At 56.5% G+C, this 19,148-nt stretch overlaps 3 protein-coding genes across 5 annotated transcripts; 2 read left to right on the top strand and 1 right to left on the bottom strand.

Moving 5' to 3' along the window:
* Nucleotides 1-911: 911 nt before the first annotated feature.
* On the top strand, nt 912-4,317 carry LOC148405268 (F-box only protein 15-like). Its single transcript, XM_088405925.1, has 8 exons — nt 912-1,066; nt 1,376-1,480; nt 1,590-1,766; nt 1,903-2,191; nt 2,412-2,494; nt 2,637-2,776; nt 2,841-2,959; nt 3,809-4,317. The coding sequence occupies exons 1-8, from the start codon at nt 1,023-1,025 to the stop codon at nt 4,040-4,042; spliced, it is 1,191 nt and encodes a 396-aa protein (XP_088262051.1). The 5' UTR covers nt 912-1,022; the 3' UTR covers nt 4,043-4,317.
* Nucleotides 4,245-15,724, bottom strand: ptpro (protein tyrosine phosphatase receptor type O). Of its 3 annotated transcripts, none has more exons than XM_088405863.1 (25): nt 15,433-15,724; nt 13,408-13,669; nt 13,175-13,330; nt 12,790-12,942; nt 12,302-12,715; nt 12,027-12,188; nt 11,521-11,717; nt 11,330-11,450; nt 10,739-10,932; nt 10,563-10,674; nt 10,301-10,464; nt 10,110-10,233; nt 9,906-10,039; nt 9,702-9,840; nt 9,488-9,608; nt 9,351-9,419; nt 8,639-8,722; nt 7,662-7,697; nt 7,510-7,591; nt 7,325-7,415; nt 6,857-6,933; nt 6,610-6,744; nt 6,410-6,532; nt 6,154-6,308; nt 4,245-6,089 (listed from the first exon to the last, which is right to left on the bottom strand). In XM_088405863.1, the coding sequence occupies exons 1-25, from the start codon at nt 15,481-15,483 to the stop codon at nt 5,846-5,848; spliced, it is 3,600 nt and encodes a 1,199-aa protein (XP_088261989.1). In that variant the 5' UTR covers nt 15,484-15,724; the 3' UTR covers nt 4,245-5,845. The 3 variants fall into 3 exon arrangements, with proteins under 3 accessions (XP_088261989.1, XP_088261990.1, XP_088261991.1); XM_088405864.1 differs by having other exon boundaries at nt 10,110-10,230; XM_088405865.1 differs by lacking the exon at nt 8,639-8,722.
* Nucleotides 15,725-16,176: 452 nt separating this feature from the next.
* On the top strand, nt 16,177-19,105 carry LOC148405266 (tetraspanin-8-like). The gene is made up of 8 exons (XM_088405937.1): nt 16,177-16,346; nt 17,816-17,878; nt 17,963-18,082; nt 18,166-18,240; nt 18,303-18,398; nt 18,450-18,560; nt 18,642-18,725; nt 18,798-19,105. The coding sequence occupies exons 1-8, from the start codon at nt 16,290-16,292 to the stop codon at nt 18,867-18,869; spliced, it is 678 nt and encodes a 225-aa protein (XP_088262063.1). The 5' UTR covers nt 16,177-16,289; the 3' UTR covers nt 18,870-19,105.
* Nucleotides 19,106-19,148: the final 43 nt, after the last annotated feature.

Genomic DNA, 19,148 nt, shown 5'->3' with positions numbered 1-19,148 from the left:
AGCTCGATGTATTCTCTGAGGTCTGTTGGATCCGTATTTGGCCGTGGCGGCCCTCTGAGCTGCCTCCTCGTGATTGCTATTTGCCTGTGGAATTCCAAGGCAATTGTAAGTGTCCTGCACATCTGCTAGGCCGCCTTCAGGTAGTTCAATCCCTTCGGTTATGATCATCTTCCTTTGCGGGTTATCATTTGCCTACACCTTTCTAGTTTGAATGACATTCCGATGTCATCGCCAACATCCGACAGCTTGATGTCATCCATGTTGAGGCGGTGGCTCATCCTGTTGGTTGTCACTTTCCGGAGACCTTAATCCGTAAGTGTCACTGATATTCAGCGGCTAAGTAAAATCGAGTTATCTTAAAATCGCTTGTTTTGTTCTGTTTTCGTTTTTTTTTTTGAGTGACGAAAGGAGCTTTGTGGAGTTGAGTGCAAAAAAAGATGTACTTTAAACGGTGCTTTACTGACCTCTTGTGGCCATTTAAGGTAGGCCTTTTACATAGTGTTTTAAGGAACACATTTTACATTCTGAAACAAAGTGGGGCCATTTCAGTTGTTAAGCTGCGCTATCTTGCACGATTTGTTGTTTATATACATATGTTTTCGATGAGTTTATTGTGCGACGCGGTCGCCGATAGTGCAGCGCGCATCATTGGTCAAGACCGATATCGCCGTTAAAAGGGCATCTTTGTCCGGCTGGGCCGGGGAATTTGCTCGTGAAACTTCATTGGATACTGAAAAATATTGTGCACATTTGCCGCGTGTGAAAAGCAACAGTAGTAAAGTTATCTTTGTTTTAACTCTATAGACGTTTTTAAGTTCAGGTTTAACTGCGATGAATGTGCTGCAGGCGTTTGGACCTGGCGGTCGGGGTCTCGTCCTAGTGCAAAACACGTGTGGTCGAGCTGACGTCACGTGAGTTTCTTCTCACTTTGGCGAAACCTTACCCGAGCTTTCTACGTTTGTTCGAGTTAGTTTTGGGTGAAGGCACCGAGAAACAAGAACCAAAGCAGGGACTGTCCCAGCATGGCGGGATGTTTAAAACCGCCTGTGGAGATTTTTCCGCATACGTAAGTTAGCCCGATGCTCATCGACGTGTTCGTGTTAAAGTTGAAAAACGCCATTTTTTGTCATATTTGCGACACAGCTCGGGACTTTCATTCGCTTTCATCCCGTGTCGTAATAGTTCTTGAGCCACGGCGTTGACAAGGGCTACAGCCGCCAATGATTTTGATGCTGAATCCAGGTCAATTTGGCGTGCGACGTCTCCAAAGATGGCGTGCTGGGCTCTCAGAGGGCAGCCATCTTGCCTTGCCCCCTCTTGCATCGCAGTATACGGGAGGGTGGCAATGACGTTTTGCTCATGTCTTTCTCTTAAGGCTGCCCTCCGAGATCCTGCTGAAGATCCTGTCCCACCTGGACGCCGCCTCGCTGATCAGCCTCAGTCACGTCAACAAGCGCTTGCGCCGCCTCGCCAACGACGAGTAGGCCGCCCGCGTCCCTGCGGGTGGCGTCCCTGCGGGTGGCGTCCCTGCGGGTGGCGCCCCTGCGGGTGGCGTCCCCACGTGACCTTCGGCGCTCCTGTCCCCGCAGCGTCACTTGGCGCGAGGTTTACCAGGCCCGCTTCTTCCCCTCGGACGCGGAGGACGGCCAATGGAAGAACAAGTACCTGTGGAAGATGGGCGGGCAGGAGCTCAGCAAGTGGAGGAGGGAAACCCAAGACTTTGACCCCTTAACCGGCCTGCCGCAGCGCATGGGGCACATCCTCAGGTGGGGCCACATCCTCAGGTGGCGCGCGTCCAAATCCCGCTCCCGTAATCAAAGCGGGTCTTTGCCAGCGCCTCGCGGAAGTGACTGGAACTCGTCCGGTCGGCGAGCGGGCGCGGCTTGAACCGTCCCTTTGCAGGCAAATGAACGTGCGCTGGGAGCTGATGCTGCGTTGCGTGACGTGGGGAGAAGTCCGTCCCGAGTTCACGCGCTTGTCGGTCTTCAAGACATCCGTGGTGCTGTCCTGGGGCGCCGCATATCCCGCGTGCCAGCTGCGCGCCGCGGAGCTGCGCGCCGTACGCAAAGACGCCGCCTGGCGCTCGCTCGTGTGCCGGACCGGCGAGCGCTTGCCCGCCCGCTTCCTGGGCCACGACCGGCTGGTCCGCGTGGTCTTTTTCCCGCCCGCCTTCATCGTCGGCTTTTGGAGGGTGAGCGAAGAGGTCTCGTCGAAAATCTGAACGGAAGATATTATATTAGAATGAAAAAACAAGAACGGATGGTTTCAAACAATGGTAAATTTACCCGCGGTTCCGAATGGGTGAATTAATTCGAAGTAGATTATGTTGAAAGAAATCAAGTATTCCTGTTAATTTCCCGAAAAGAAAAACTATAGCGGTCAAGTGACTTCCCGCCAATCCTTGTACGCAGGGTAATAAAAGTGTGGCCTTTGTCATGGTCAGCCTGCACTTGAACAAGCTGCTGGAGAGGAGTCTGCTGGGTTCTCCCGTCAGGTACGTGGGGCGTCCTTATGTGTTGTGCTGCTCCCTGGTGGCCAAAGTGCACAGCGCAAGGATCGACGCGAGGGCAAGCGCAAAACGACTGTTCAAGTTCGATTCCATTTGGTGTCAAGTAACGATGCCACGTCCCCGACAGTCCGTACTGGGAAGCTCCGAGCGACCGGGAGGGCTCGCCCGCCGACTGGCGGACGCGCACCTACGCGGTGCACCTGAGCCTGCACGACGCGTCCTCCGACATCATGTCGGCGTACTTCCACCCTCTACGCCGCACCTCAGGTGCCCGCCCCCTTTTGCGTTTGCATCGCTCCGGCCCCTGATGCCCCGTGGTCCCGCCCCGCAGCTTGGAGCGACCCGCTGGAACTGCGGCCCATCCGTAGAGAGTACTTTTCGCAGCGCCGCCAGCTGTCCGGCGACATCCGGCTCAAGTGGAAGAGCCACGGCTTTGAAGGCGCCTTGCAGGTAAGGCCCCTTAATTCATGTTTTTTCCGCTTCCGAAATCCCCATCTCAAGTTAAACATCAAAGAGAGGCAATTACCTATCGCGAGTAGAAAACCACCAAGTTGCTTTCAAATGAACTTGCCACGCTGAGGAGGTAAAAGAAAAAAGGAAAATGCCGTTGACATGCTAGTAGTTGGCATCAATAGTTGCCTCTTAGTCCTGAAAGCGTCAAACTCCATCCAGTCCATGAGGGTCTGTGTCCTGCGGGGTTTTTTCTGCATTTGCGTTGCTAGCTTGGTTAGACTTTTGCAGCGCTTAATACTCGGAGCGGCTTTCCCCCGCAGTCAGACGATATTCTTCCAGACTATACTGTAGGTGGCAGGAAACGGGCTCGACAACACTACTGTATAACAGGTAGAGAATCCTCGTCCATTCGAACAATCGACATTCTTCCCAACTTCTTGAAAGGGGCGCTCGCTTCATCGCTCCCCAGGACTTGTTTACGGATTTTATAGCGCCATATTCCTTCTCAGGGGTTTGTACCGCAAACTTTCATAAGTTTAGTTTTCGACTTAAGTCAGATTGTAGATTGCGCGACACCTTTCTTATGTTCCGTTGGGAGACCTAGATTTGCCCGTTGTGAGAAATCGCTGGCTGCAAACGTGATTTCATGGTGAAGGGGTTCTACTGTACGCTGCAAAGAAAGCGATTGAAAACACCCAGGACACAAGCCCCCGCGGACCGGGGTTTGGAGCTCGACTTATACGGACGGCACTGCGCCGCCCTTCCTTTGGGCCGTGCGGAGCGAGAGCCTTTCGTTGGGCGACGCCGGCGACTGGCCTCCTCTGTTACCGAATCCCGTCGAATCAGAACTGCTGCGTGGTGACGATGACGGTGCTGGAGGAGGTCTGCAAGCCGCTGTGGTGCGCGAGCGCGCCCGTCCGCGCCCGACCCGGGGAAGGCCGCTCCGACGGCGAGCGGCGTTTCCTGCTGCGGCACCGGGACGCCGGCGGCCTGCTGGAGCTCACCCTGGCGTGCCACAAGGAGCAGCGGCAGCTCTTCGCTTTCGACCTGCAGGTGGTCGTCTTCGCCGCCCGCGACTGACTAAGGTCTCTTCTTTCGCCATTGTCGTTCTTCTTTTCGCGATCCTTTTTTGCTTCGCTGCCTTGCTCTCGGCCCGAATAAACGTCCGGTCCGCCGCTCGGGCTCGCGTTGGTGTCAACTCGGCCAGGGCCGGGCCGAACGGCTCCCGGAGCGGCGAGGGGCCGCCCGCTGGCGTTCGGACCAGTGAGGAGCGCCGCGCGGAGGCGATCGCATGAAACGCTTTTTATTTTGCGGGCGCTTTTGAACGCCCCTAGAAAGTGACACAAAGACGAGAATGGCGCCGGAGACATCGCGAGCGGACTCGACGGCGGGGTGGGCAAAAGCGACGGCCGGCTCGGTTGCATTTCGCGAGATAGAACAAATAAGACGTCCACGTGAACGCTGGAAAAATGGGCCGAGTTGAAGAAGCCGCGCCCTATGCGGCTGTCACTTTGCCCACCCCGTTTCACAATTAGCACGTTTAAAAAAAAAAAAAGTCAAGTTAAAAGAGCAGTTAGACGATATTTACAGCAGCCGCGGCGATGCGCCATCACGTCAAAAGTTCTCTCAAAGGATCCCGTACGTCTTTACACGTTCAAAGTTGTGCAAAGGGGATGGCAGTGATGCACCTTGACCAATGTTTGTTGGCGTTTTTTTTCTACTCTAATGTGCTTGTGAATGCTGAATTGTGAGGCCATTGTCTCCAAAACAAAGAAAAGGTCGTTTTCTGCGAGTAAACTGCAGAATAACATGGAAAATCTCCACCTCCAAAAAAGAAAACAAATCGGATGTCAAACATGCCGGTGTTTTGGGGGAGTGGAAAAAGAGCTGAAAATTGCAGTTAAAGTGAAGGGGAAACCTGGCAATGGCTACGTTGACTTCCCTTTGACTGTGGAGCAGCTTGTTCGTTTGGCTTGCTACTCCGAATGGGCTTCGCCTTTTTCCTGGCGAACTTCTCCCGAGTGCAACAAAAATCGCCGAAAACAGCCGGCGCGATTCTTCCATGGGCTCGCGTGTGACGGCTCCTCCTTGCGAGAAGATGACGACCAAGCGCGGGAGGCACCTTCACGGTCTGCGAGACCAGCTTGCGGGGCTCCTGTCACTTCTTCTCCGGAAGTCTTTGACCGCCAGCCTCTCGTTTTGCCGCTAACCCCTCTTCGATTGGTTTAGGGCCAGGAGGGGCTATGTGGTAGAAGGAACTAAGGTGAACCCGCACCGGGGAGTTGGGGCGACTTGGCCCTGTCGCGCAAGAGCGCCAAGGAGCGGCTCCCGAGAGGGGCCGCCTCAAACTGTCAGCGCGGACCCCGTCGAGCCGTCTGCTCGCCGTCTCGCGCCGGACCGGGGGTCTCCAAGCCAGCCGCGAGGGCCGCCGTCCTGCATGTTTCCGATGCGTCCCTTCTCCCCACACGAGTGATTCCAACAATCAGCTCAGCAGCAAACTCGGAAGCCCCATAACGATCATTTGAATCAGGCGCGAGGGACAAAAAGATGAAAAAGATGCAGGGTGGCAGCTCTGCGGGATGCCATCGGGAGACGTCTCTCCAATTTAGCGCAACTACCTGACAACGAGCTGGTCCAGTTGCTCCTTTTGTCCATTTACGCCGCCGCGAACGAAGGATGAAATTTGAAAAGGTGTACGCTAAACTACGATCGGAGATGAGCGAGGCGACGTGAAAGGTAACGAGGGGGAAACGGTCGGGAGAAGGTCCGGCTGGATGTCATCCTTGCGGCAGTCAACATCATGGGTGGAAGTGCGAAGAATGGAGACGAAGAAGGGGGATGGCGGGGCGGGATTCTCAAAGCGCGGCGGGCGGGGCCGGGCCGTTATGTCTTGCCGGCGTTCTCGAAGATGACGTCAGAGGCCAGCGACTGCTGCTGCTTCTTTTTCTGCCACATAAGCAGGACGCATTGGTGGATGAAGACGTACTGCTCCTCCGTCTGGACCATGGACAGGCGGTGGGAGCGCATCTCCGACACCGTGGCCAGGATGTCGACGAACTCGTGCTCCCGGATGTGCTGCATCAGGCGGTCCAGGGCTATGAAGGTCCCCGTTCTGCCCACGCCGGCACTGCGTGCGCAAATGGGCGCCGTCACCGCGCCGACGCGGAGGCGTTTTGCGCCGGGCGCCGTACCTGCAGTGGACCACCACGGGGTCCTTGGTCCTGCTGGCCTGCTGCCGCACGATGCGAACGAACTGCAGGATGCTCTCCATGGCGTTGACCGTGGGAACGCCGTGGTCCGGCCACGAGGTGTAGTTGAGGTGCAGGACGTCTCGGCTCTCGTCCGCCTGCGCCGGTCCGGAAAAGCCGGAACCCCGCCTTGACGGCGTGCGCTCGCAATGCCCGAATCGCGTCGCGACGGAACGGGAAAGCGAGGCCGAAAACTCACGTATCCGAGCCTGAACTTTCTGACGGTCCACTCGGGAGACTCGTTTTCCGAGAGCATTTCCACGCTGATCTCGCCGTACGTGACGGGCTCGTCGCCGAACGGCCAGTAGTGATCGCACTTGACCTGAAGCGCCGGCGGCAAACGTCCGTAGGGTTCAGAGGGTGGCGCGAGCGGCCGCTCGGCGAGAAAAGGCCACTCACCCGTCGCCGCTCGTTGCATTGCGTCAGCATGACCACTATGGGCGACTTCTGCTGGAGGACCATCTTCCAAAAGTCGTCGCGTGTCTCCGGCAGCGGACCCTGCGTGGCGATGTACTCTTTGCCGTGTTTGTAGCCCTGCGCAAAGACGGCGACGCGCGTAAGTGCATCTTTTAATTGATCTTCCGCACAGATCCGTATTCCGAGTCAAATGTGCCCCCTGGGCAAAACCGTTTTTGTGCTTCCTCACAGGAATGTAGTTGGCGTTGATGTAGTCGGCGCCTTCGTCGTCATGCAGGCAGATCAGCCGGACGCGACTGAAGTCATCTGCCGAGGAGCAAACATGGTAATTGCGACTCTTTGACATGTTCATTTTTGAGGCGCTCATTTGCCTTGAAACCTTTCAGCTACCCGATGACGGGTGTATTTGCGGAGTGCCACAAGGATCCACTTTAAAACCCCTGCCCATCACAAAGCTACTTACTTGGTAAGTTTCTTTTCTTGTCGTAAAAGAGTGAGTTAAATGTCACGTTGAGTAGGCGATCGAGTAATCAATCCCTATATGTAATTAAATGGCAAAGTAATCGAGTACTCTAGTAGCTAAAGTAGCCGAAGACAGACGGATGACTTTTTTGTGTCGACTGAAATAGTCTAAGGGATGTAAATGCCGATTTTGGAACGGGATTCCTGGATGAATTGAAACTGCGGGCCTACTGACAGGGCAGGATGTTGGTGTATCGATTCTTGGGCCGGTTGACGGGCAGGTCGGCGGCGTCGTGCGAAAGGTCCAGGCCCACGCTCTTGAGCTCCTGCAAGCGCGCGACGCGCACGCGAAGGCGTGGGTGGAGCGTTTGACGAGGAAACGGGCGGCGCGCGGCCGGCGGACGCCGTTAGCCGGCCCACCTCAAACTGCAGGGAGAACTTGTAGGCCGAGTCTTTGCTCATCTCCTTGAAGTAGGCGTCAAAGTCGTCCAGCTGCACGGGACTTGAGAAGGCAGAGCGGGGGAGCCGTTAGCGAGTGGCTCCGACGCCCGCTGCGCGCGGGTCCGCTTTACCTCGTTAGCTTGCGTTTCTTTAAGGCCGTCTTGCCCCTAGCGTACAAACACAACCGAGTCAACCGAGCTCCGCCTCTCGTGCAAATCCAGCAAACTAACGGCCAGCCGCGTTTTTTTGGGGGGGGCCAATTATGAGACAAATGCCGGACTGTTTGGCAGCCAACATAGGGACGTGATGGACCGGTCACCATTAAAAGTCAAAATGGACGCGGGACTGGCCACTAGCCTATTTTAGGACACACATTTAGGACACAAGGGGGCGGTCGCCATGGATTATCATGCCGCAATATAGACGAACAATCGACCGAACGGCGCCAAGGCAGAAAGAGATGGACGGCATGCAAGCGCCCTTTTCCCCCATTTCCCGGGTTGCGTGTGCTTGACGCGTCGCCATGCAAACGTCTCGCAAAAAATTGCGCTCGCCGAGCAGCATGCCACATGCACGGCTCACTAAAGGTTTCGGGAAAAGTCTGCTGATGCGCCTCGGGTGCTCTCCTTGACTAAAGGCTCTTCAAACGTCAGCCTTCGTCCGACATTGCCTGCCAGAAGTTAACACAATTGCTTTCATTATGACCCGTCTCTCTTTGTTCATTCAGTGCTACGGTGGGAAAAACATCACTTCTAACATAAGTTATCGCTTTGACAGCTTACAATTTGACAAAACCGTCAAAACTTTTTTAGGGGGCAAAATATGCAAGTTTTGCCGCACTTCCGAAACTTAATTTATGAATTATAGTGCGATCAACCACAGAATATTCAATCATCCGTAAAGAATATTCAAAAGCTTTTGTTGAATGTTATACAATGTACATTTGATCGGGAAACTACTTGAAGAAGTCATTGGCTAAACTAAAAGCGTAATACAGTAAAGGGGTTCATTGTCATGAAATGGATCGCGGGAAACAAAAGAAAAATGAGCTGCCTGGCCGCTCACCAGACTTTTCCAGCTGGACTCGCTCGCTTACTTAGGTACTTACCATGGATTAATATAAAAAGCCAAAAGATAGTCAGTCCAAAGGCAGGACGGCAGAAGGGTAAGGAAGGCAAAGAGGCTTCTTCGCCTGGGGAGGTTCAAATAGAACACAAAAAGAATAAAAACACCGGCAGAGAGACACCAACACGCCGCTGCATTAGTACCCGTCCCGGAGGAACATTTAGTCCGCTTAATGACTGGTGCGCGACGGACGGCACGAGTCCGTTTGGTCTCCGACATGGGCGGCCGAGCGGCGGCCCGCGCCCTCTGCTTTGAGGGCTCGTCCATCCGCGAGCACAAAAAGCCACCGACAAACAAGCGTGACAGGCTGGAAGCGTTTCTTGACTGACTGACTGACCGTCTTTCAGCTCTTATATTAATCGCAAAGTACGCTTACTCTTTGCTTTTTGGGGGGGTTGTTTTTTTTTTTTTACTAACTTTACCTTTAGGGAGACCCGAGCATGTGACATGAATCGGGCCTACAAACAACAAAAAAATGCTCTTTTGTGGGCAAAAATATGAACTTGGAGCCATAACATTAGCGCAAAAAGCTGGTTTGCGGCTACGTATATACGCTCAAAGAAAAATTCCGGAGCGTCTGGTGTTCTTCCATTTCGTGTCCGAAGAACACGAAAAGAAAAGAAAAAGGTGGAACGCCTGAAGGCAATCTTTTCCTCGGAATTCATCAAACAAGAAGAAGAGGAGCGCGGCGGTACCAGTTGTAAGGCAGCTTCCCGTCTCTTTCGAAGGAAGCAAAGTTGACAAACGTCTCAGCGCCGCACTCCCTGGAAGGCAAGACGCGACGTCACGTCCGTTGCAAGCGCAGGCCGCCAGACGGCGGTTTTGCAGGTACCTGCTCATCTGCTGCTGCTTCTTGCGAAGTAGCAGCAAGAAGAGAACCAGCAGGCTAAGCAGCAGCACGCTCAGGACCGCCAAGGCTGAGATGGCCGCTACGCTGGGGTTCATCTCTTTGGCTGTGCGTGTACACACACACACACGCGCGCGCGCTAGTGCAAAGCCCTCGCAAGAGTCCCGTCCTAGCTGTCGGGCTCAACGGCGCCACCTACCGGCGGTGGTGACGGTGATGTGGGCGGGCTTGCTGGGCGTGCTGTAGCTGACGCTGACCACGCTGCAGTTGTAGCTGGACGACGGCATCAGGCCGGAAACGGTCAGCGCGTGCGAGCCCGACACCTGAGGCTCGGCGGCCTGGTCCACCGGGCAGAAGCTGAGGAAAAAGACCCGGCGGACGGAGGCGTCTCCCGAGGGCTCACCTTCGCCCCTCTGCCGTCCGGGTTGGGTTTGCAGAGCACCAGGAAGTGGTCCGCCACGCCGTCCTCGCTCCACAGCAGGGTCACGGACGAGTGCGTGGCGTTGACGGCGTACAGGGACCTGGGAGGGGCCGGTTCTGAGGCGAAAACCCGCCGGACGCGGCTCGTCAGGATGCGGCGGGCGGCGGCGCGCGCCGACGCACGGACCGAGTTTGACGATGCTGGGAACGGACGCGTTGCGGCTGCGCTCCGTGCAGGCCGTCACCGTCAGGTTGTAGATGTCGCCGGGCGGCAGAGGCAGGCCGGCCCGCATCACGCTTCGGGTCACCTGCTGGACAGGCGTCCCGTCGTTTGCAGGGGACGCTCGCACCGACTCGACGACGCGAGCCGAGACTCACGTCCACCGAGTAGCTCCTCTCGGAACCTTTCTTGCCGACCGCCGTCACTTGCCAGTGCGTGATCCCGGAGTGCGAGAGATCCACGAAGACTTCGCCGTACGTCCAGCGAACGTACAGGATCCCGTGGGAGTAATCCACCGAGGAGATGTGAGGTGCCTCCGGAGCTGCGCCGCAAAAGCCGCCGCCCGTGAGGACACGGATCGGCGCGCGCGCGCGCGCGCCCAGATGGCGCCTGGCGTCAACGTTCTTTGGCTTTGCCTACCTGTGACGAAGCCGATGGTGGAGCCGTCGCAGCAACTGAGCGGCGGCTCGCCCCACGTCACCATGGTAACGCGGAAGTTGTAGTACCAAGCCGGCAGCAGATCGGTCACCCTCTGCGAAGGAAGCGGAAAAGCTCACGTCCGCTTCGTTTTCAGCCCACGTACGGATTTCCTTTACCACCGAGGCGACGACCGAGGCGGTGGCGGCGATCTCGTAGTAGGTGGTCCATTCGGAGCTCAGGGTGACGGGGTTGAAGAAGAAGGTCTGGAGGACATACTTGCGGAAGGCCACGTGAGACGGACGCTGCCAGCTCAGGATGACCGCCGTGGGGCCCAGCGGGTACACGGCCAGCTCTTGAACGCCCGTGGGCTCTGGCGCGGTCACGCCCGTGGGTTAGAATTAGATTCCCTTCCAATAGTCACGCTGCCGTTGTTGAAGCAATTTCATTTTTCATCCCAAGGGCTTCTCCAGTTTCCGTGTGGCGTCCGTCCCCTTGTACGCGCTGCGCGTCGCTTCTGTGGTTAAGTGTCTCGCTTGTTTCGGCCGTTTGCGCGCTAGCCGCCGTTGTCTTTTTTTGGCTCGCGCCGGAGTCGGTTTTTATTGCCTACGGCGCCACACGCGACTGGAAAAGCCACCGGACGTAAATGAGGAAGCCTGACAGTAAAGATTGTCTTCAACAACCAAGAAATGTCGGTCCGATGGCCCGCGTTCACCGCTTCCCGATTGCTAATTGACTGCTTAATTGATGTTAATGTGAGAGCTAATCACCGATATCCATGATGACGGGTTCCGAGGGAGGACTGATCAGGGGTCCGTTGGTGTGGTAGACCATCACCCGGTACTGAGCCCCCGGCGTCAGGTTGCCGATGATGTCCCCGGTTGAGTTTTCCTATTCCAAATTGCGATGAAACGAATCTTGAGCTTTCTAACAGGAAGCGTGTGTGTTTCGGGGGTCTCACCTCGCCGCAGTAGCTGCTCTCCATCCTTTGGTTGGGACTGGGCTTCAGGCAGGTGGTGGACACCACCGACACCAGGCTGCCGCTGTGGGCCTCGGAGGATTGCGCCCAGGACACGGCCGCCGTGCTGGAGTCCAGCAGGCGCACGCTGACCGCCCGCGGACGCTGCCGCAGCTCCTGCAGAAGCTCGCCGTCGGGACCTGGGGGACAAAACCAAGGCGGGCTAAGCTGGCGGCGGGCGTGTCTGGTCTCGAGATGAACAAATATTTCGAATGAGACCGTTTACGGTTCAAATCGATTCTTTTTCATCAAGAGGGAAAGTGTTCTTTGCTTACGGTGCTGTACGTTGTGCTTCACTTTTCCCGGTCATCGTTTTCCCGTTTATTGCGGTTTATTGCGCTTTTTGTGCCGATTTTACTTTAGTGTACTTAATTATAAGGTGACGCAAAGCCGCATGGCGGGCGTTGCCCGCGGCTGGAACTCGGAACGAAACGTGCACGGTGACGCACCGAGGTAGAACGTGAAGCCGGCGTCCGCGGCGCTCTCTCTGGCCTGGCAGCCTCCCGTCGCGCTGAGCGTGGCGACTCTTAGGCTGTACGTTCCCGCTTCGGTCAGCTCGGTGAAGAACTCGTGAGTGCTTTGGTCCACCCTGGCCGTTCGCGTGGCGTTTCCTGGACAGGAGTCGCAGGAAGTCACATTCATGCAGTCCTGGAGTCGTTGACCCGAGTCCGATGCCAAGATCGGGGTCGCGTGCGCTTTTCGAGGAATTTTGCCGTCCCGCTACCGTCTCTGCAAATGTAGACATTGAAGCCGTCGTAGCTGGTGGGCGCCCTGGGGGGTGACCAACGCACTTCCAGCAGGACGCGGGGCGTCTTGGTGCGCAGGACAAAAGGCTCTGCGGGGAGAGCCATCGCCGACCCCGCGTCGCCGGAATCCTCGTACTCGCGCGCCTCGCCGTTAACGAAGTCGTCCTCCCTGTCGGCGGGGGGCTCCGCGGCCGGGTCCGACCAACCGTCCCGGGTGTCCGTCTGCTCCATCGAGCTCACGTTGTGCCCCATCGACGGCCGCTCGGAGGACTTCAACTCTGCCTCTTCCGGCGGGACGTCAGGAGATTGCCGGCGGGCCCGCCGGCTTTCCCGCGTCGGGCTTTGGCTCAGGTCCACGATCTTCCACAAGATGTCGAGGGGCGGGTACGGCACTGCGCGGGAGGGGGAACGGCTCCGAGGCCTCAGCGCCGCGGCAACAGCTGGATACGGCTGCGGTCGGTCGTACCTGTCCTGTGTTGCGCGGGCGTGTGGGTGACGTCACTCCGCGACCTCATAGCCGTCGGGTAGACGCTGGCCTCCGAGATGAGCTGGAAGGTGATGTTGCGGTAGCACACCCCCGGTAGCCAGTGCTTGAAGACCGTCCTTCCCTTGTAAAAGTCTGCAATGCGACACGTCCGCGGCTGAACACGGGCGGCTAGCTTTCATCGGTCGCTCCCTCCCCGAGACTAGTTTTTGTTCATATGCATCGTCCCCAGGGGGAAATTTGCCATACAAGTGCCATTTTACCTCCGCCTCACCCCCCTCCCGCGGAAAAAAACCCCACCCGGACCACAGTAATGAAATCAATGAATCTTAATCCCGTAGATTGGCTTCGCTCCCATGGCGATCACCTTTGTAGAGCATGGAGTGCCGCTCGCTCCCTTCGCTGTAGCTGATGTTGACTCTGCTGAAAACGTTTCCGGCGGGAGTGTCGATGTCAAACACCACGCCCGTCTCCGGAGATTCCTTGTAGTCCGAAATCCGCACGCCGCTCACGGGAAGCGGCCCTGAAGACGACCACGGAAGCGGTTGAGAACCACAGACCGTCGGGGCGCCGGCCCGTCGACGTTTGCGCTCGGCTCACTGGTCAGGAGGGACACGGTCTTGACGGGTCCGGACCACAGCGTTCCCCGTCGCAGCAGCAGTCCCACGCTGTAACGCAGGCCGTGGAAGGACGCGTTGAAGAGCAGAGGCTCGCCCGCGTCTCGGAACGGCAGCACGGCGGGGCGGGGCTCGCCCGAGATCTGAGCCGCGTACGCCGAGACGTTCTCCTGAAGGTCGGAGTTTTCCAGGACGGCCTCGATCTGACCCGAGTCGCTCAGGCTCGCCCGGAAAGCGGGAATCACCTGAGGGGCAACGGACCAAGCGGATGTTAGAGCCCGCCCTCGCGTGGCTCCGCTTATCCCCTTAACCCTTGACGCCCTTTTCGAGTAGCCCGACGAAAAGCGCGTTTTCTGGAAAGCTCTGCACCTTTTGAGGGGCAACGGACCAAGCGGATGTTAGAGCCCGCCCTCGCGTGGCTCCGCTTATCCCCTTAACCCTTGACGCCCTTTTCGAGTAGCCCGACGAAAAGCGCGTTTTCTGGAAAGCTCTGCACCTTTTGAGGGGCAACGGACCAAGCGGATGTTAGAGCCCGCCCTCGCGTGGCTCCGCTTATCCCCTTAACCCTTGACGCCCTTTTCGAGTAGCCCGACGAAAAGCGCGTTTTCTGGAAAGCTCTGCACCTTTTGAGGGGCAACGGACCAAGCGGATGTTAGAGCCCGCCCTCGCGTGGCTCCGCTTATCCCCTTAACCCTTGACGCCCTTTTCGAGTAGCCCGACGAAAAGCGCGTTTTCTGGAAAGCTCTGGACCTTTTGAGGGGCAAGCTGTGCGCAGCAAACTTACGCTTTTGCTTTCTTTCACTCGGGCCTGCCAACATTCCCGGGCGACGTCCGAGCTTTCCGAGAGTCTCGACGATATGCTCTCGCGCGGCCTTTCGCGAAACGCGCAAGAGACGGGAAGCGACGGCTCGGACCGCGAGACGCCGATGGAGCGCGGATGTTGTCAGGAGCGCCACCGACGCATAGGCGTGCTCATTCACGCTCCGGCTGTCAACTTCTTCTTTGTTTTGTGTCTCCGGCTCGGCCGTCGCGGTGCCCCCCGCCCCTTTTTTGTTCAGTTTTCTTTACTGACATGCACCGCTTCTTTTTTTTTTTTTGCACGGGACAGGCGAGAGCAGAATGAGAAAGCGTCTGCCAGCGTTGTGCGGGCGAGGGGGGTGCTCCCCTCTGCTGCGCTGAGCTGTCTCCACGGCAACGGAGATGAAAGGAGATGCTCATTAAGTGTGTCAGATTCCAGCATCGCCATGGACACCGAGGCCGGCCTCCGGGGCGGCCTGAATGCTAATGTCGCTAATGCTAATCTCAGCCCGAGTTAAGCGGGCCCTTATTTTTATTCGTTTGGCTTTTTATTCGGTCGGACCCTCGGCAACTTTGGCTTTGGCCGGCTTGGCGCTTTTGTGTCTCGTCTTTGCAAAAACGCCGTTGCGCGGCTCCCCCAAGAAACGGCCCCCGGCACCCGCGGCGATCTGCGTTTACCCGGCGAGCGACGCAAACCCGAACCCTTAACCCGGTGGCGAAAAGCGACATCCGTCTTTAGGGTTTTTTGCGCGTATCGCCAAACGGGTCGGTCGCCAGGCGAGCTCAGAACTTTGGAAAATAAAGGACCGGTCACCGGCACACGCTTGGCAGCCAATCACAAGGCACCGAGCGGGCGGCCCGTCGATGTCAAGGCGGAAGGTCGGCCTAAGCGGTCGGCAGTCAGTCAGGGCATGTCCAGACAACTCGCTGGCCGTAATGGAAAGCGTGTGAGGGACTCAAAGTGCCAAGTCCCGCTTGGTCGTTGTGGCACGTGACGTCACAATCACTCCCATTGAGTTGGCCCGCTCGAACCAACGAGCGCACACGCATAGCGACTCCATTCAATGTACGACGTGAACGCGCACGGCCCAGCCGCTGATGGTGGCGGCGTCTGCGCGTGCACGCCCGCCAAGCTGCAGCCGACTGACCCACTTCTCTCCCGTGCGCGCGCACACACACAAAGGCGTCTGAGGTTCGAAGCTTGCCTTACCTGGACCGAACCGAGCAGCTGGGCCGCGAGCACGAGCCACGACGCGTGCATGGTCGTGCGTGCGCGCGCGCGCGACGAGACAATAGCTCCTCCGCGCGTGCCCGCCTGCGTGTCTTTGTCTGCCCTTAGTCTTGTCGCTTGCTCGTCGTTTTCTTCATCACCGTCATCGTCACCTTCACTCGCGCGCAGTCGAGACCGAACCGGAAGCGGACCGCCGCTTTGTTTTGTGCTAGAAGCCGAGCCCGAAGCGTGAGAAGATGCTGCGACGGACGAACGCCAAGCCCCGCCCAGGAGCTCCAGCGACGCCTGCCTGCGCCCCCCCCCCCCCCCCCCCCCCAATAGCCAACATCAGCAGCAGTCTCCATCTTCATGATCATGTGAAAGCTGACGCCAAAAAAGTTCATTCGTGGCATTTTTCCCCACCGTCCTTCACTGCCCGATTGAAAAAAAATACATAGAACTTTGTTCAATTGCTCTGCGAATATAAATTGGATTATTTTACTCTGACTCGGGTATTTGAAAAACGTCAACTTAAAATGGTCGAATGCCCATCAATTAGCGTTACAGTTCCCTCATTTTAGCCTCCCGAAATTCAAACGACGTTTTCTTTGTTTATTGACAATGAAAGAATTGTGCGACGAAAGTCGACTGCCTTTGGCGCCCTCTTGTGGACGACGTTTGCTCTCAAGGCGTGAGATGTCGACGCTGTCAATCATGTGACAGCCCCCCCCCCGTCCTTTTTTTTCTTTCTTCGCAGTGACGTGAGAGAGTGGGCGGGGCCTGGGAGAACAGGTAGCGCAGGATGGGCCAAGAAGGCAAAAGGTTGCACCTGGGCGAGCAACGAGGAGCGCGACGCCATGGCGGTCAACAAATGCGTCAAGTATCTCCTCTTCATCTTCAATCTTCTCTTTTGGGTGAGTCCGCTCCACCAAGTGTGGCTTCACCTTTGACTTTACGCCATTTGCAGCTTGTTTTTATAGTTGTTTTTATGCAGCTTGTATATCCTCAAGTATATCTCATTGAGTGCTTGCTTGTTGTCGTTTGACATTGGCGCAATGTGATTGGCTACAGCGGCCTCTAATTTGAAACCATAAAAGGGCGATTTTTTTATTATATCCTGCATTTACTGTTGACATCCTTCCAGTTGTCGACCCATTGCTTTTTTGACTTGACTATAGTTGTAGGTTATGTATTTTTGATACTGTTTAAGCTTCTATATTTATTTTTTCCCTTTTAGTTGTCATGCTTGTTTCAACAAGACCGTTTACCATAAATGAGTTTTGATACTTTTTATTGACACCATTTAGTTTTGTTTTCAGCGTGATGGCGAGGCTTCCATTTTGTTGAAGCGCTTCACTGGTCTCCTTTAGCGCTTTTTGATGCTTTTGTAGCGCCCCGTCGATTTCAAAGCGCGAGGCTTTTGTCTTCAAAACGGGTTTGACTGCCTCTCCCTCTCCCTCTCTCCCACGCTTCCGCACCTGGTTTCAGGGCGTGGGTCTACTATGCGCCACCGGTCCCGTTCCGGTGGTCCGCGCGCCTCTTCTCGTATTTGGATACGTTACGCAAATGCGTCAACGTAAATGGGACGTGTTGAGGAACGAAGGAGAAGGCGCACGCTTTCCCTTGAGCGTTTAGATTTCCGCCAGCAGGTCAGCGGATGGAATGTTTGGAATCATTTTGGTGCGCGGTGGCGCCGCCAACAGAATATGAACTGTTTTAATGTTGTCATTTGAAGCATGAAATCCTACAAAGTGTTGACCTGTCGGCGAGAGTGACCTTCGCTCTTTCAGTGCCGTGGACGAGAATTTTCGTCAAATATTTAGGTTGTGTGCCAGCGACAAGAATTGTGATTTTTTTTTTTCTTTTTCTTTTAAATGAATGGATAGATGACACCGGTGGCCAGCGCTCCCTTTAATATGTCAATCGATCGGGAAGGACTGAGATGGTAAAGGTGCTACTAAAAAATACACGCGTGAGTCTGTTGTGCTGGAAACACATCCTCTCACCAAAAAAAGGTCCCAAATAGCCCGGTGTCACTCAAATGAGCTATTTTCAAGCTGCGATTACCAAAGAATTGCAAAAGATAGGATCTTACTTTCTTTTTCCGGAGAATGCAATCTTTCAATTGGCGCCACAATTGCCTACGCAGTCATCCAAACCAATATTGTGTCTGCCTCGAAAGACGCGTCAAAATGCTGGAAACGGGCTGGAAAGCGCTCGGCACTCAAAAGGTTAAGGGCGGGAAAGCCGGTGCCGTTTTTGCGTTTGTCACGGCTCGCAACGAGCGGTCGGTCTCCGCTGAAATATTGATGCCGGCGAGGGAGCGAGCCGTCAAAGGCCTGGTCACTTTTGTCATTTGAGCGCTTCGGTTTTGTGCGCGCAGCTGAGCGGCTGCATCATCCTGGGCGTGTCCATCTACCTGAAAGTCAGCAAGGACGGCAACAGCGTAAGCCGCCGCCGCCGCCGCCGCCGCCTTCCCCCTTCCCGGGCCCGGCCCGCCCGCTGAGCGTCCGTTCGGCCTTGCCATCAGATCACCAACGAGTCCCTGCCGGGCATCGACCTCCTCATCGCCGTGGGCGTGATCATCATGCTCATCGGATTCCTGGGATGCTGCGGCGCCATCAAGGAGAATAAATGCTTGCTCTTGCTGGTGACTGCGCGCACGCACGCACGCACGCACCCACTCACACGCGCACACTCAAAAAGTAGAAAATGCCATTTTTCTTGGCGCAGTTCTTCGCCAGCCTCCTGCTCATCTTCGTCCTCCTGCTGGCGGCGGGGATCCTGGGCGCCGTGGACGAGAATAAGGTACGGCGCCGGCCCGGCCGCAAAAGACGAGGCGCGTGTGACGGGCGCCGCGTGCGGGGCAGGTGAAAGAGTGGGTGAAGGAGCGGCTGCAGAAGTTCTTGCCGCTGTCGACTCAGCCGGACCACGTCCAGCGGGACCTGGAGAAGCTGCAGAAAGAGGTGAGGCGCGCCGGCGCGGCGCCGCACGCCCGTTAACGGCTCCCTCCGCAGCTCAAGTGCTGCGGCCTGGTGAACGGGGCGTCCGACTGGAACGCCCCGCCCGACTCGTGCCGATGCCGGGCCTCCGAGCCGGACTGCGGTACCGACGGCATCTACAGCACGGTGGGGTACCCGCCGCGGGTGAGCGCGCGCGCGCGCGCGCGGCCGAGGCGCGCCGCGTGACGGCGCTCTGTGGCTCCGCAGTCGTGCTCCTCTCGGATCGTCCGCCTGATGGAGAAAAACATGGAAGTGGTCATCGGCATCGCCTTCGCCATCGCCGTTCTGCTGGTCAGACCTCACGCGCGCGAATGCCAGACGCCGGCTCGCGCGTGTGACGACGTGCGTTTGTGTGCCCCGCAGATCGCCGGCATGGCTCTGTCCATGATCCTCTACTGTCAGATCCGAAAAGGAGACAGCGCCGTCAGCGCTTAAGCCGCATCGACACCCGCGACCAAGCGCACTTTTTATACAGAAGGAACTTTTTTTTTTTTTTTTTTTTTAAGGAAGGACACGCGACTTCCGAGAGAAGTCCAAAGCACTTTAGATCATGCTTTAAGGCCTTGATCTTCAGTCCAGAAGAGCGTGCGCATCCAAACGTGTCCTGATGTGATCGCCGCTTTGCTGTAACCACCTTTTGATTCCTTTTATTTAAAGTTCGATTTGAGTGATTTTGTGGCACGCGTCGTCTATTCCGGCTCGCCGCCAACGCCT

Source organism: Hippichthys cyanospilos, chromosome 22, assembly GCF_059441005.1.
Source record: "Hippichthys cyanospilos isolate Australia breed blue-spotted pipefish chromosome 22, RoL_Hcya_1.0, whole genome shotgun sequence".
NCBI classification, from domain to species: domain Eukaryota; kingdom Metazoa; phylum Chordata; class Actinopteri; order Syngnathiformes; family Syngnathidae; genus Hippichthys; species Hippichthys cyanospilos.
Note: the sequence above shows the minus strand (reverse complement) of the source record. Positions and strands in the feature narration are given on the sequence as shown.

Bases quoted from the DNA above. Each gene is read 5' to 3' on its own strand.
- LOC148405266 (XM_088405937.1), top strand. From the start codon at position 16,290: ATGGCGGTCAACAAATGCGTCAAGTATCTCCTCTTCATCTTCAATCTT. The intron at 18,241-18,302 runs GTACGGCGCCGG...CGTGCGGGGCAG, and splicing joins GCGCCGTGGACGAGAATAAG to GTGAAAGAGTGGGTGAAGGA. The intron at 18,399-18,449 runs GTGAGGCGCGCC...CTCCCTCCGCAG, and splicing joins TGGAGAAGCTGCAGAAAGAG to CTCAAGTGCTGCGGCCTGGT.
- LOC148405268 (XM_088405925.1), top strand. From the start codon at position 1,023: ATGGCGGGATGTTTAAAACCGCCTGTGGAGATTTTTCCGCATAC. The intron at 1,767-1,902 runs GTGGGGCCACAT...GTCCCTTTGCAG, and splicing joins CGCATGGGGCACATCCTCAG to GCAAATGAACGTGCGCTGGG. The intron at 2,777-2,840 runs GTGCCCGCCCCC...CCCGCCCCGCAG, and splicing joins CCCTCTACGCCGCACCTCAG to CTTGGAGCGACCCGCTGGAA.
- ptpro (XM_088405863.1), bottom strand. From the start codon at position 15,483: ATGCACGCGTCGTGGCTCGTGCTCGCGGCCCAGCTGCTCGGTTCGGTC. The intron at 13,670-15,432 runs GTAAGGCAAGCT...GTTGCCCCTCAG, and splicing joins AGCTGCTCGGTTCGGTCCAG to GTGATTCCCGCTTTCCGGGC. The intron at 7,592-7,661 runs GTAAAGCGGACC...TGCCTTCTCAAG, and splicing joins AAGAAACGCAAGCTAACGAG to TCCCGTGCAGCTGGACGACT.